This window comes from Corvus brachyrhynchos, unplaced genomic scaffold, assembly GCF_000691975.1.
Source record: "Corvus brachyrhynchos isolate BGI_N302 unplaced genomic scaffold, ASM69197v1 scaffold23, whole genome shotgun sequence".
Taxonomy (NCBI): Eukaryota; Metazoa; Chordata; class Aves; order Passeriformes; family Corvidae; genus Corvus; species Corvus brachyrhynchos.
The window spans coordinates 11959214-11971218 of NW_008238983.1; the positions used below are offsets into that span (position 1 = coordinate 11959214).

Genomic DNA, 12005 nt, shown 5'->3' on the forward strand with positions numbered 1-12005 from the left:
ACTGGGGGAGGGGGAGGGTACTGGATAAATCCTAGAGGGATACTGGGATTTACTGAGCAGTACTCTGTGTGTGTGTGTCTGTGTGTGTGTATGTGTCTGTGTGTGTGTATGTGTCTGCGTGGTGGTGTACTGGAGAAGTACTGGGGATGGGGATGGGCGGGGATGCTGGGATATAATTGGACATATTGGGATATACTGGGACACACTGGGACATACTGGGACATGCTGGGGGGGGCGTTGTGTCCCGGACCAGGACCAGAACCGCCCTGAGTCTGCACTGTCATCCTCTGACTCGGAGACCACAGAGAGAGGTGGGGCTGAGTAGTGTAAGGAACTGAGGGGTGTCTGGGGAGACTGGGGGGATTGGGAGGGTCTGGGATGATACTGAAAGGCTCTGTGGGGGAACTGGGAAGGACTGGGAGGGATGCAGGAGTACTGGGGCATACTGGGAGGTGCTAGGGTGGGGTAAAGGGCAGGCAGCGTGAGGCACTGCAAGGAACAGGGAGCACTGGGGAGGGCACTGGGACTTCCAAGGAGGAACTTGGGATGGAGATGAGGACAACTGGCAGGAATTAGGAGCACTGGAAAGGAACTGGGAGCACTGAAGAAGAATGGGAGAAGATGAGATCGGCAAGGATGGACTTTGGATGGGGCTGACTGGGAGCACTGGAGAGGAACTGGGAGTACTGGGAGGGAACTCTAGATGATGGAACCAGTGAGGATGGACTTGGGATGGGCCAGCTGGGAGGAGTGGGAGCATTGGAGAGGAACTGGGAGCACTGGGGAGGAATGAAGGAGTTGGGTTGACCAGGAAGAAGTGGTAGCTGTGGAGAAGAATGGGGAATGATGGGTTCACCAAGGAAAGAGCTGCAATGGGGTCAAGTGAGAGGAGCTGGCAGCACTTGGAGGGTCTGATCCCTCCTACCCCACCCAGCCCCATCCAGCGCCACCATGCCTGATGTGGAGATGGCCGAATTTGGGGAGGCTGCCCCCTATCTCCGCAAGTCAGAGAAGGAACGGTTGGCTGCCCAGACCCGCCCTTTCGACCTGAAGAAGGACATCTTTGTCCCTGATGAGAAGGAGGAATTTGTCAAGGCCACCATTGTCAGCCGTGAGGGCTCCAAGATCACTGCTGAGACCGAACATGGCAAGGTGGGGGGACCCCAGCCACACCTGGAACACCAGAACCTCAAAATAGCAACTCCATTCCACATGGGACACAAAGAACCCAACCCACCTTCTCTAGAACCCAAGAAACATCTAGACTCCACCATGTCTTCTCCAGCACCCACTGGATGCTCAGAACCCATGATATCTTCTCTAGAACCCAGGAAATATCTAGACCCTGATCCACCTTTCCCAGAACCCATTAGACAGCTAGACCCCATCCAACCTCCTTTATCACCCCAAAGAAGACACCCAGAGCCCAAAACATATTCTCTATCACTTGAGGGACACCTAGACCTCCTCTGGCTCTCAAGAGAGCACCCAGATGCCCAGCTTCCAGCCCTATGGAAGGCAACAACTGGGGCAACTCCTTGCCCTGTGTTCCTTCTCCATGGGGTCCTCCTTACCTTGAGCAGACGGTGACGGTCAAGGAGGACCAGATCATGCAGCAGAACCCTCCCAAGTTCGACAAGATTGAGGACATGGCCATGCTGACTTTCCTCCATGAGCCTGCCGTCCTCTACAACCTCAAGGACCGCTACGCCTCTTGGATGATCTATGTGAGTTGGGAGCCCATGAGGTTCCTCAGACCCCATCCAGAACTCGGATGCCCCTTCTGTAGACCCCTTGGGCCACATAGACCCAAGATGTCCCTTCTCCAGATCTCATGGTCCACCCATAACTGGGATGATCCTTCTTCACACCTCTTGAGCTACCCAGATCTAAGATATCCCAGACCCCTTGGGCCACCCAAAACCAGGATGTCCCTTCTCCAGATTGCATGGGCCACCCAGAACTGGCATGTCCTCTCCCCAGAGCTCTTTGGTCCCCCACACCCAAGATGTCCCATCTCCAGACCACAGGGGTCACCTAAACCCAGTTTATCACCTAGACACAAGAGGTCACTTCTGCAGACCTCTTGGACCACCCAGTCAGGCGGCACCTCCTGACTCTGACCCACCTGCTCCTTTGTCCAGACCTACTCCGGGCTCTTCTGTGTGACTGTCAACCCCTACAAGTGGTTGCCCGTCTACAATGCCGAGGTGGTGGCTGCCTACCGGGGAAAGAAGCGGAGTGAAGCTCCACCCCACATCTTCTCCATCTCTGACAATGCCTACCAGAACATGCTGACAGGTAGGGACCTTCTGCAGGGACCCCATATCCCCTGATCCTTTTCTGGGGAGCAGGAGATGTGGCACAGAGCCAAGGTGGGCTTCAGAACCTCATGTTTCTTCTCCTCATCCCACCAGATCGGGAGAACCAATCCATCCTCATCACGTGAGTGACATCATCTGTAAACATTGTCTTAGTCCCGCTCATAGCGAAGATCCTCCCACCTGGCACATAGCCCCTCCCCTTCCCCCTTGAAGTCATGCCCACTGGCATGGCCAGCCCTTTATCACCATCTGGACTTGTCTGTGGAGGTCCATGATCCATCCCTCCCCAGTGAGTCCCTACCCCCAGCACCATAGCACCAGTATCCAACCATTGCTCTTCTTGGCTTCAGCGGAGAATCCGGGGCGGGGAAGACCGTGAACACCAAGAGGGTCATCCAGTACTTTGCTGTCATCGCTGCCATTGGTGACCGTGGCAAGAAGGAGACGGGGGCTCCGGGCAAGGTAAGGGCACTGGATGGGGGATGATGCCCTGGGGTGTGGCCATCATTCTGCCACCTGTCTGTCCACCCAATAACACAATCAACCACCCAAACAATTACCCAACCAAACACCCAATAATCCAACCAATAATCCAACCAACCAACCAACCATCTATCCAACCTTCCATTCATCTGTCTCATCCCCATCTACCCAATTACCCATCCCTCCATTCACAGATGGCATCAACCCACATCCCTGTCCATCAAACCAACCACCCATGCAAACCTTCACGGATCTCTGTGTCCTCCTATTCATCCATCCATCCATCCATCCATCCATCCATCCATCTCAACCTCACACCCTACATCTCCTGCCCCTTACTGTGAGAGCTCCCCAGACACTATCCCCCTCCACCAGGGCACCCTGGAGGACCAGATCATCCAGGCCAACCCTGCCTTGGAAGCCTTCGGCAATGCCAAAACTGTCCGGAATGACAACTCATCCCGATTTGTGAGTGTTGGGGGTGGAGTCTGTGAGGAAGGGTCTATGGGGTGGAGTCCATGGGGAAGGGTCTCTGGGTTGGGATGTTCTGGGAGCAGGTGGCCACCTCCACCTCCTTCCACTACTCTTCCAGGGGAAGTTCATCCGGATCCATTTCGGGGCCACTGGGAAGTTGGCATCGGCTGACATTGAGACCTGTGAGTAGGTGGAGGGGTCCAAGAGAGGACATCTAGTTGTCCATCATCCCTCCCATCATCCATCTCTCCATCCACCTGCCCATCCTTCTCCTCATGCTACCATCCATCTACCCTTCCACATCCTCAAGCCTCCCTCCATTCATCCATCTGACCCTCCATCTCATCCCAACCTCCACCCATCTTCTCTTCATCCCCACTCCAGACCTCCTGGAGAAGTCCCGTGTCATCTTCCAGCTGAAGGCTGAAAGAAACTACCACATCTACTACCAGATCCTCTCCAATAAGAAGCCAGAGCTACTGGGTGAGCCATGCTCTCAACCTTCCTGCAAATACCTGACCCTGCACCCCTTTTTAGACCTGCCTGTCCCCAACCCCTTTTTCTCTTTCCAGACATGATGCTGGTGACCAACAACCCCTACGACTATGCCTTCATCTCCCAAGGAGAGACCACAGTTCCATCCATTGATGATGGAGAGGAGCTCCTGGCCACAGATGTGAGATGGGAGGCCACCAGGCAGTGTGTATGTATCCCTGTGGGCTGGAGAAGATCTTGACCACATTTTGGCCCCACAGAGTGCTTTCGATGTCCTGGGCTTCACCCCAGAGGAGAAAAACTCCATCTATAAACTGACAGGTGCCATCATGCACTTCGGCAATATGAAGTTCAAGCAGAAACAACGGGAAGAGCAGGCAGAACCGGATGGCACAGAAGGTTGGGTCCAACCAAGGTTGAGGTGGAAACTGGGGTGAACCCCATGATCCTTCCAGGTTCATATTTTCTCTTCTTCGTCCTCAGAGGCGGACAAGTCAGCTTACCTAATGGGGCTGAACTCGGCTGATCTTCTCAAGGGGTTGTGCCACCCTCGGGTCAAGGTGGGCAATGAGTATGTCACCAAGGGGCAGAATGTCCAGCAGGTGAGTAGGACGTCCCCAAAACCTCCTCCTTTTGGGGTGCAATCTCCAGCAATGAGGACACCATGAGACCCCTCTCACTGTTGGGATGTCCCTCTTCCAGGTGATTTATGCCGTTGGAGCCTTGGCCAAAGCCGTGTATGAGAAGATGTTCAACTGGATGGTGACTAGGATCAACAACTCGCTGGAGACCAAGCAGCCAAGGCAGTACTTCATTGGTGTGCTGGACATTGCTGGTTTTGAGATCTTTGATGTAAGCCCTGGTTGACTGTGTTGTGTTGACCCCACTGGGTGTTGAGTTAACGCTACTGGATGGTCAGATGACCTTGTTTTCATTTGTGTTGACCCAGTTAGGGCTCAGGTTGACCCCACTGAACATATTAGGTGTTCTGTTGACCCCATTGTCTCCTCTCTCCTTCCCCAGTTCAACAGCTTCGAGCAGCTCTGCATCAACTTCACCAATGAGAAGCTGCAGCAGTTTTTCAACCACCACATGTTCGTGCTGGAGCAGGAGGAATACAAGAAGGAGGGGATCGAGTGGGAGTTCATTGACTTTGGCATGGACCTCCAAGCTTGCATCGACCTCATTGAGAAGGTACCACCTCCCCCAGGGCCTCATGAGGTTGGGGAAGGGCCCTTTCGTTTGGAGCTTCGCAGGAACCCCAAAGTTTGCCAGTTGGGTTGTACTTGGTGTTCACTGTAGCCAACAAGGTCTTTTCTTCCCAGCCCATGGGAATCATGTCCATCCTGGAAGAGGAGTGCATGTTTCCTAAGGCCACGGACATGACCTTCAAGGCCAAGCTCTTTGATAATCACCTGGGCAAGTCGGCCAACTTTGGGAAGCCACGAAACATCAAAGGGAAGCCAGAGGCCCACTTTGCCCTTATCCACTATGCTGGCACAGTGGACTACAACATCATCGGGTGGCTGCAGAAAAACAAGGACCCCCTCAATGAAACAGTGGTGGGGCTCTACCAGAAGTCAGCCCTGAAGCTCTTGGCCAACCTCTTTGCCAACTACGCTGGGGCTGATGCACGTAAGGGGTATCCTCTTCCTTAGCATCTGGGGTTCTCCCCACCCTGTCCCTGACCTATCTCATCCTTTCTTCTTCTCCAACAGCTGTGGAGAAGGGGAAAGGAGCTAAGAAGAAAGGTTCCTCCTTCCAGACTGTCTCTGCACTGCATCGGGTGAGAGTCCAAGGGTTATTGGTGGACCCCAGGATGTGTGGGCATGGAAAACATGTCCTAGGGCAAGGGATGACCTTTGGTGGGACAGGCTGGGGGGTGTCTTCATTCCCTTCATCATCTCCTCCTTTATCTTTCAGGAGAATCTCAATAAATTGATGACCAACTTGCGGTCTACCCACCCTCATTTTGTCCGCTGCATCATCCCCAATGAGACCAAGTCTCCTGGTGAGCCAATCCCTGAGGGTTGATCCAGAGGACAGTGTTGGGCCCTTGCCAAAGGTGGTGGTGGGGAGCAGTGCTGTCGGGCAGTGCTGTGGGGCAGGCCTTGACTCACCAGTCTTGATGACCCACCAGGTGTGATGAACAACCCCCTGGTAATGCACCAGCTCCGCTGCAATGGGGTGCTGGAGGGCATCCGCATCTGCCGCAAGGGCTTCCCCAACCGCATCCTCTATGGGGACTTCCGCCAGAGGTAGGCACAGAGGAGAAAATATGGGGAGGTGGTGGACAACCCCACTGGGGATGATTTCAGGGTTTTCCTGTCCTCTCTGGTCACCAGGTACCGCATCCTGAACCCTGCTGCCATCCCTGAGGGGCAGTTCATTGACAGTCGTAAGGGTGCCGAGAAGCTCCTGGGATCCCTTGATATTGACCACAACCAGTACAAGTTTGGACACACCAAGGTGAGGTCACTTGGTCTCTGTTCCTGTGGTCCCACCATCCACAAGGCTTTCATGGTGGGACGAGATGGACTCTTATGGTACACCCACATACTTGTCCACCTGCCCATCTGAGCTCCCTCCATCCACGCCACCACCCATCCCTCCACCACGCCTCCAAATCCCAGCAGCACTTATCTTCATCTTTCCTCAAAGGTCTTCTTCAAGGCTGGGCTGCTGGGGCTGCTGGAGGAGATGCGGGATGAGCGCCTGGCCCGGATCATGACTCGCTTGCAGGCCCAAGTCCGTGGTTTCCTCTCTCGTCAGGAGTTCAAGAAGATCCTAGAGCGCAGGTGGGTGGTGAGATGGAGATGGTGTTGTGTCCCTGTTGAGTGGAAGCCCCTGGTGACCCACATCTTGCTGTGCCTTCTCCAGGGACTCGCTGCTGGTGATCCAGTGGAACATCAGGGCCTTCATGGGGGTGAAGAACTGGCCTTGGATGAAGCTCTACTTCAAGATCAAGCCCTTGCTGAAGAGCGCTGAGACGGAGAAAGAGATGCAGGTAGGACAGGGCCATGGGAAGGGAAGGTGGGTGGAGGTGAAGATGGAGAGAGGAAGTGGTATGTAGGGACAAAAAGGAAGAAATGAGACATGGCACCTTTGTGCCTCCCACAGAACATGAAAGAAGAGTTTGGGCGGCTGAAGGAGGCCCTGGAGAAGTCAGAAGCTCGGCGGAAGGAGCTGGAGGAGAAGATGGTCTCCATGCTGCAGGAGAAGAATGACCTTCAGCTCCAAGTGCAGGCTGTAAGTGACCTAGATGCCCCGGCCCTGCACTCCTTTTTCATTCCCCTCAAACCAACTGTCCCCCTTCCAGGAGCAAGACAACCTGGCTGACGCTGAGGAACGCTGTGACCAGCTGATCAAGAACAAGATCCAGCTGGAGGCCAAGGTGAAGGAGATGACAGAGCGGATGGAGGATGAGGAGGAGATGAATGCTGAGTTGACAGCAAAGAAGAGGAAGCTGGAGGATGAATGCTCAGAGCTGAAGAAGGACATTGATGACCTGGAGTTGTCATTGGCCAAGGTGGAGAAGGAGAAACATGCCACTGAGAACAAGGTGAGCAAGGGGAGAGGTCTTGACCTCAAATTGTGGGGAATTGAGCTGACTCAAGCCAAAGTGAATAGCTCTGGTGAAGACCCAGGGCTCATTGGATTGGCATGCCAAGATTCATGGCTGTTTGGGCTGTAAAATTCAGAACTGGATGAGTTGAGTCATGAAGACCCAAAACTGCTTGGGTTGGGTTGTGATGATCCAAGGCTGGTTGGATTGCATGACCAAGACCCAAGGTTGGTTGTGTGTTCCTGCATCTCCTGACTTAGCTTCACCAAGAGCAAGAACAACCTTCTGTCTCTTGTCCTACCTGTGGTACAAAGCTGGAGGCCTGATATTTCTCTTCCTGCAGGTCAAGAACCTCACAGAGGAGATGGCTGGGCTGGATGAGATCATTGTCAAGCTAACAAAGGAGAAGAAGGCCCTGCAAGAATCTCACCAGCAAGCGCTGGATGACCTGCAGGCGGAGGAAGACAAGGTCAACACCCTGACAAAGGCCAAAGTCAAGCTGGAACAGCAAGTGGATGATGTGAGTATAGGCCACTCCCACAGGCACATAGCTGGTCCCCTGGGGTGTGGAGGTCCTTCTGGGGTGTGTGTTTGTGGGAGGCTGATGGATGTGTCTCTTCCTCACTTGCAGCTGGAGAGTTCACTGGAGCAGGAGAAGAAGATCCGGATGGACCTGGAACGGGCCAAAAGGAAGCTAGAAGGTGATTTGAAGCTGGCTCAGGAGAGTATCATGGACCTGGAGAATGACAAGCAACAACTGGATGAAAGGCTGAAAAAGTAGGGGCCTGTGCACTTGCTTATACTCTACCTGTAACACCTCTCTCCACTGAGCACTCAGGAGAATGAGTGCCTGGTGTTTTTCCCCACACCCAGGAAAGACTTTGAGCTCAATGCCCTCAACGCCAGAATAGAGGATGAGCAAGCAGTTGCAGCCCAGCTCCAGAAGAAGCTCAAAGAGCTTCAGGTGAGGTGGGCTTCAGCTTGGGGATCAGCCAGAAGGAGGAACTGGTCCTCCCCATTTTTATCTTCACGTCTTTTTGAGAAGGACCTAAACCAATGTGCCACTCACCTGAGATCAGAAGACTGTGGCATGTTGCTTGTCCCAGAATCTCTCTATCATTCTTTGCCTTGAAATGACTCATGGGCTCCTTGGCAGGTTGACTTTCGTGGGAGTTGAGCCGAACCAAAGGGTCTGGAGGTAGGGGGAGCATCTTGGGTAGAATCATCTGAGCTGAGCAGACCATCTGGTTGGATCATGTTCATTCCAATGTCTTTAGAGAAGTTTGTGCTGAGCTGTCTGATCCAGTTAGCTCTAGGACTGGTTGAGTTGAATGTTCTCAAGACCAGTTGAGTTGAAGAATCTCAAGTTAATTTGAGAAGGTGGAGTGTATTCAAATAAGGCCAGGTTGATCTGGAGATCTCAGATCTTGACTCGGTTGATGAGAACTGGATGGGATCAAGACTGGTTGAAGTGAAGGGTCTACAACTGTCTGGGTTGAGCTGAAGAGTCTGGTTGGGTTGAATTGACTTAAAGGCTCTCCAGCTTGATTGGTTGAGTTGAGTGGAGGAGTTGGGTGAAACCAAGTCTGCTGAAAACATGTTCATCTCCGGAGCACAGGCGCGGATTGAGGAGCTGGAGGAAGAGCTGGAAGCAGAGCGGACAGGCAGAGCCAAGGTGGAAAAGCTACGCTCAGACCTGTCGCGGGAGCTGGAGGAGATCAGTGAGCGGCTGGAGGAGGCGGGTGGGGCCACATCGGTGCAGATCGAGCTCAACAAGAAGCGGGAGGCAGAGTTCCAGAAGATGCGGAGGGATCTGGAGGAGGCCACACTGCAGCACGAGGCCACGGCCGCTGCACTGCGCAAGAAGCATGCCGACAGTGTGGCCGAGCTCAGTGAGCAGATAGACAACTTACAGCGTGTCAAGCAGAAGCTGGAGAAGGAGAAGAGTGAGCTCAAGCTGGAGCTGGATGATGTTGGCTCCAACATGGAGCAATTGATAAAGGCCAAGGTAGGAAATAGGTCTCCAGCCATGAAGGGATAACACTTCCACTGTCCTCTCAAGGTTTCCTTTCATCTTCCTGCCCTTCCTGTTTGTAGGCCAACCTGGAGAAGATGTGCCGCACCATGGAAGATCAGATGAATGAGCACCGGACCAAGTCTGAAGAGGCTCAACGCATGGTCAATGACCTCACCACTCAACGAGCCAAGCTCCAGACGGAAAATGGTGAGGGGCTTGCTCTTTCCAAACCCAATTGCCTATGTCTTGCCCAGTGGGGTGGCTTTGGGGTGTGTCCAGCAAGTGATTATCCACCATTCCACCCAACAGGCGAGCTCTCCAGGCAGCTGGAGGAGAAAGAAGCCTTCATCAACCAGATGACGCGAGGGAAACTCACATACACACAACAGCTGGAGGACCTCAAGAGGCAGCTAGAGGAAGAAGTCAAGGTAGGGCTTTGTTGGGGGGTCAGTGGGGATGAAAGACACCTCCAGTGTTAAGGATGCAGTTGGTTTGGGACCAAAAGGTGCATCATGACTCCGCCCTCACAGTAGGAGAAAATGAATTGAGGGTCCTCAGAAATTCAGTAGGGTTGGTATGTTACAAGGAGGTTGGGCTCGGTTGAGTTGAGTTGGGTTGGGTCGGTTGGTAATGAGGTTGTTGGAATTGAAGAATGCCAAGATAGCTCAAGTTGATGTGGACCCAACTTCTCCTCACCTCATGTGGCTCTCCCCTCCCAGGCCAAGAATGCACTGGCCCATGCGCTTCAGTCGGCCCGGCATGACTGCGACCTTCTGAGGGAGCAATATGAGGAGGAGACAGAGGCCAAGGCTGAGCTCCAGCGCTCACTCTCCAAGGCCAACTCTGAGGTGGCACAGTGGAGGACCAAGTATGAGACAGATGCCATCCAGCGCACTGAGGAGCTGGAGGAGGCCAAGTGAGTCATCTCTCCATGGAGGAAGATTCTATGAGGCAGGGGAGAGTGGAGACTCTTCCACTGTATAAGGATCTGGAGAATGTATAGGAACCTGGAGATGGTAGAGGAGATCGAGAGCAGAGCCTCAACCAGCCAGTGGGTGGAAGAAGGTTTGAGTTGATGCACTTGGTCCATGGGTCACCACAGCCAGGTTTTCTCCCACGGTAGGAAGAAACTGGCCCAGCGGCTGCAGGAGGCTGAGGAAGCGGTGGAGGCAGTCAATGCCAAATGTTCCTCCCTGGAGAAGACCAAGCACCGACTGCAAAATGAGATTGAGGACCTGATGGCAGACCTGGAGCGGTCAAATGCAGCAGCTGCTGCATTGGACAAGAAGCAGAGAAACTTTGACAAGGTGGGAGGACCAAGAAATGGTGGAAGGAGAAGGGTGGGAAGGGGGTAGAGAGATGTGGGTCCCATGAATCAAAGAAATCAAAGAAAGGCGGGAGAAGAAGTCCAGAAGAAAGGTGAACAACTTTCAAGGGCCAGATTTTAGCAGAGCTTCAAGTCCATACCAGGAGAATATTGGGGAAAGGAGGAGGAGGATGGAAAGAGGGTTCTTCATGGGCAAAGCAGCCGCTGAGCAGGTGATGTTCCCATAGATCTTGTCTGAGTGGAAGCAGAAATTTGAAGAGTCACAGGTGGAGCTGGAAGCATCGCAGAAAGAGGCCAGGTCCCTCAGCACTGAGCTCTTCAAGCTGAAGAATGCCTATGAGGAGTCGCTTGATCACTTAGAGACTTTCAAAAGGGAGAACAAGAATCTCCAAGGTGAGACTGTGGTTCTTCCCTGCCCACCTTGTGGTTTTCCATCACCTTCGACATAATCTGATGGCTTTTCATCTGAGCAGAGGAGATCTCGGACCTGACGGAGCAGCTGGGTGGCAGTCACAAGACCATCCATGAACTGGAGAAGGTCAGGAAGCAGCTGGATGCTGAGAAACTGGAGCTCCAAGCTGCACTGGAGGAGGCTGAGGTGAGCCAAATCACATCCCCATGAGTCCCCAGGTTTTCCTAGTCTTCTCTGTGGCCCTCTAATTTATCTCTGTCTCCACCAGGCCTCTCTGGAGCACGAGGAGGGAAAGATCCTGAGGGCTCAACTGGAGTTCAACCAGGTCAAGGCAGACTATGAGCGCAAGCTGGCTGAGAAGGATGAGGAGATGGAGCAGGCCAAGCGCAACCACCTGCGGGTGGTGGACTCGCTGCAGACCTCGCTGGATGCTGAGACCCGGAGCCGCAACGAGGCCCTGAGGCTGAAGAAGAAGATGGAGGGTGACCTCAATGAGATGGAGATTCAGCTCAGTCATGCCAACCGCGTGGCTGCTGAGGCCCAGAAGCAAGTCAAAACATTGCAGGGCTACCTCAAGGTACCCATCAGACTTCTATCCCATTAGAATGTTGAGGTGCAGTAGGTCCCACCTCCCCACACAGGAAGAAAGGTAGACCTTGATCTGCTTCCCCACCATCCCCATTCACGCTCTTTCCCCGTGCTGCCTTGTAGGACACTCAGCTGCAGCTGGATGACATGGCACGGGTCAATGAGGACCTGAAGGAGAACATCGCCATTGTGGAGAGAAGAAACAACCTCCTCCAGTCAGAGCTGGAGGAGTTGCGGGCAGTGGTGGAACAGACTGAGAGGGCCCGCAAGTTGGCTGAGCAGGAGTTGCTTGAGGCCAGAGGGACGGGACAGCTGCTGCA

The 12005-nt window shown here is 53.6% G+C and overlaps 1 protein-coding gene across 1 annotated transcript in view; it reads left to right on the forward strand.

The window, feature by feature from the left end:
• Positions 1-203: 203 nt before the first annotated feature.
• Positions 204-12005, forward strand: part of LOC103618795 (myosin-7) — a 13776-nt gene continuing 1974 nt past the window's right edge. The window contains exons 1-35 of the mRNA XM_008637252.2: positions 204-311; positions 935-1152; positions 1584-1727; positions 2145-2301; positions 2418-2445; positions 2675-2786; positions 3183-3275; positions 3400-3463; positions 3666-3764; positions 3854-3957; positions 4037-4175; positions 4260-4378; positions 4479-4628; positions 4800-4970; positions 5102-5411; positions 5495-5562; positions 5700-5787; positions 5917-6034; positions 6122-6245; positions 6438-6574; positions 6657-6783; positions 6897-7025; positions 7096-7338; positions 7685-7861; positions 7973-8118; positions 8215-8305; positions 8960-9349; positions 9439-9565; positions 9668-9786; positions 10078-10274; positions 10482-10665; positions 10913-11078; positions 11159-11283; positions 11366-11674; positions 11809-12002. Coding sequence (XP_008635474.1) covers positions 952-1152; positions 1584-1727; positions 2145-2301; positions 2418-2445; positions 2675-2786; positions 3183-3275; positions 3400-3463; positions 3666-3764; positions 3854-3957; positions 4037-4175; positions 4260-4378; positions 4479-4628; positions 4800-4970; positions 5102-5411; positions 5495-5562; positions 5700-5787; positions 5917-6034; positions 6122-6245; positions 6438-6574; positions 6657-6783; positions 6897-7025; positions 7096-7338; positions 7685-7861; positions 7973-8118; positions 8215-8305; positions 8960-9349; positions 9439-9565; positions 9668-9786; positions 10078-10274; positions 10482-10665; positions 10913-11078; positions 11159-11283; positions 11366-11674; positions 11809-12002 — 5150 coding nt within the window. The 5' untranslated portion in view covers positions 204-311; positions 935-951. The remainder of the gene's footprint in view (positions 312-934; positions 1153-1583; positions 1728-2144; positions 2302-2417; positions 2446-2674; positions 2787-3182; positions 3276-3399; positions 3464-3665; positions 3765-3853; positions 3958-4036; positions 4176-4259; positions 4379-4478; positions 4629-4799; positions 4971-5101; positions 5412-5494; positions 5563-5699; positions 5788-5916; positions 6035-6121; positions 6246-6437; positions 6575-6656; positions 6784-6896; positions 7026-7095; positions 7339-7684; positions 7862-7972; positions 8119-8214; positions 8306-8959; positions 9350-9438; positions 9566-9667; positions 9787-10077; positions 10275-10481; positions 10666-10912; positions 11079-11158; positions 11284-11365; positions 11675-11808; positions 12003-12005) is intronic.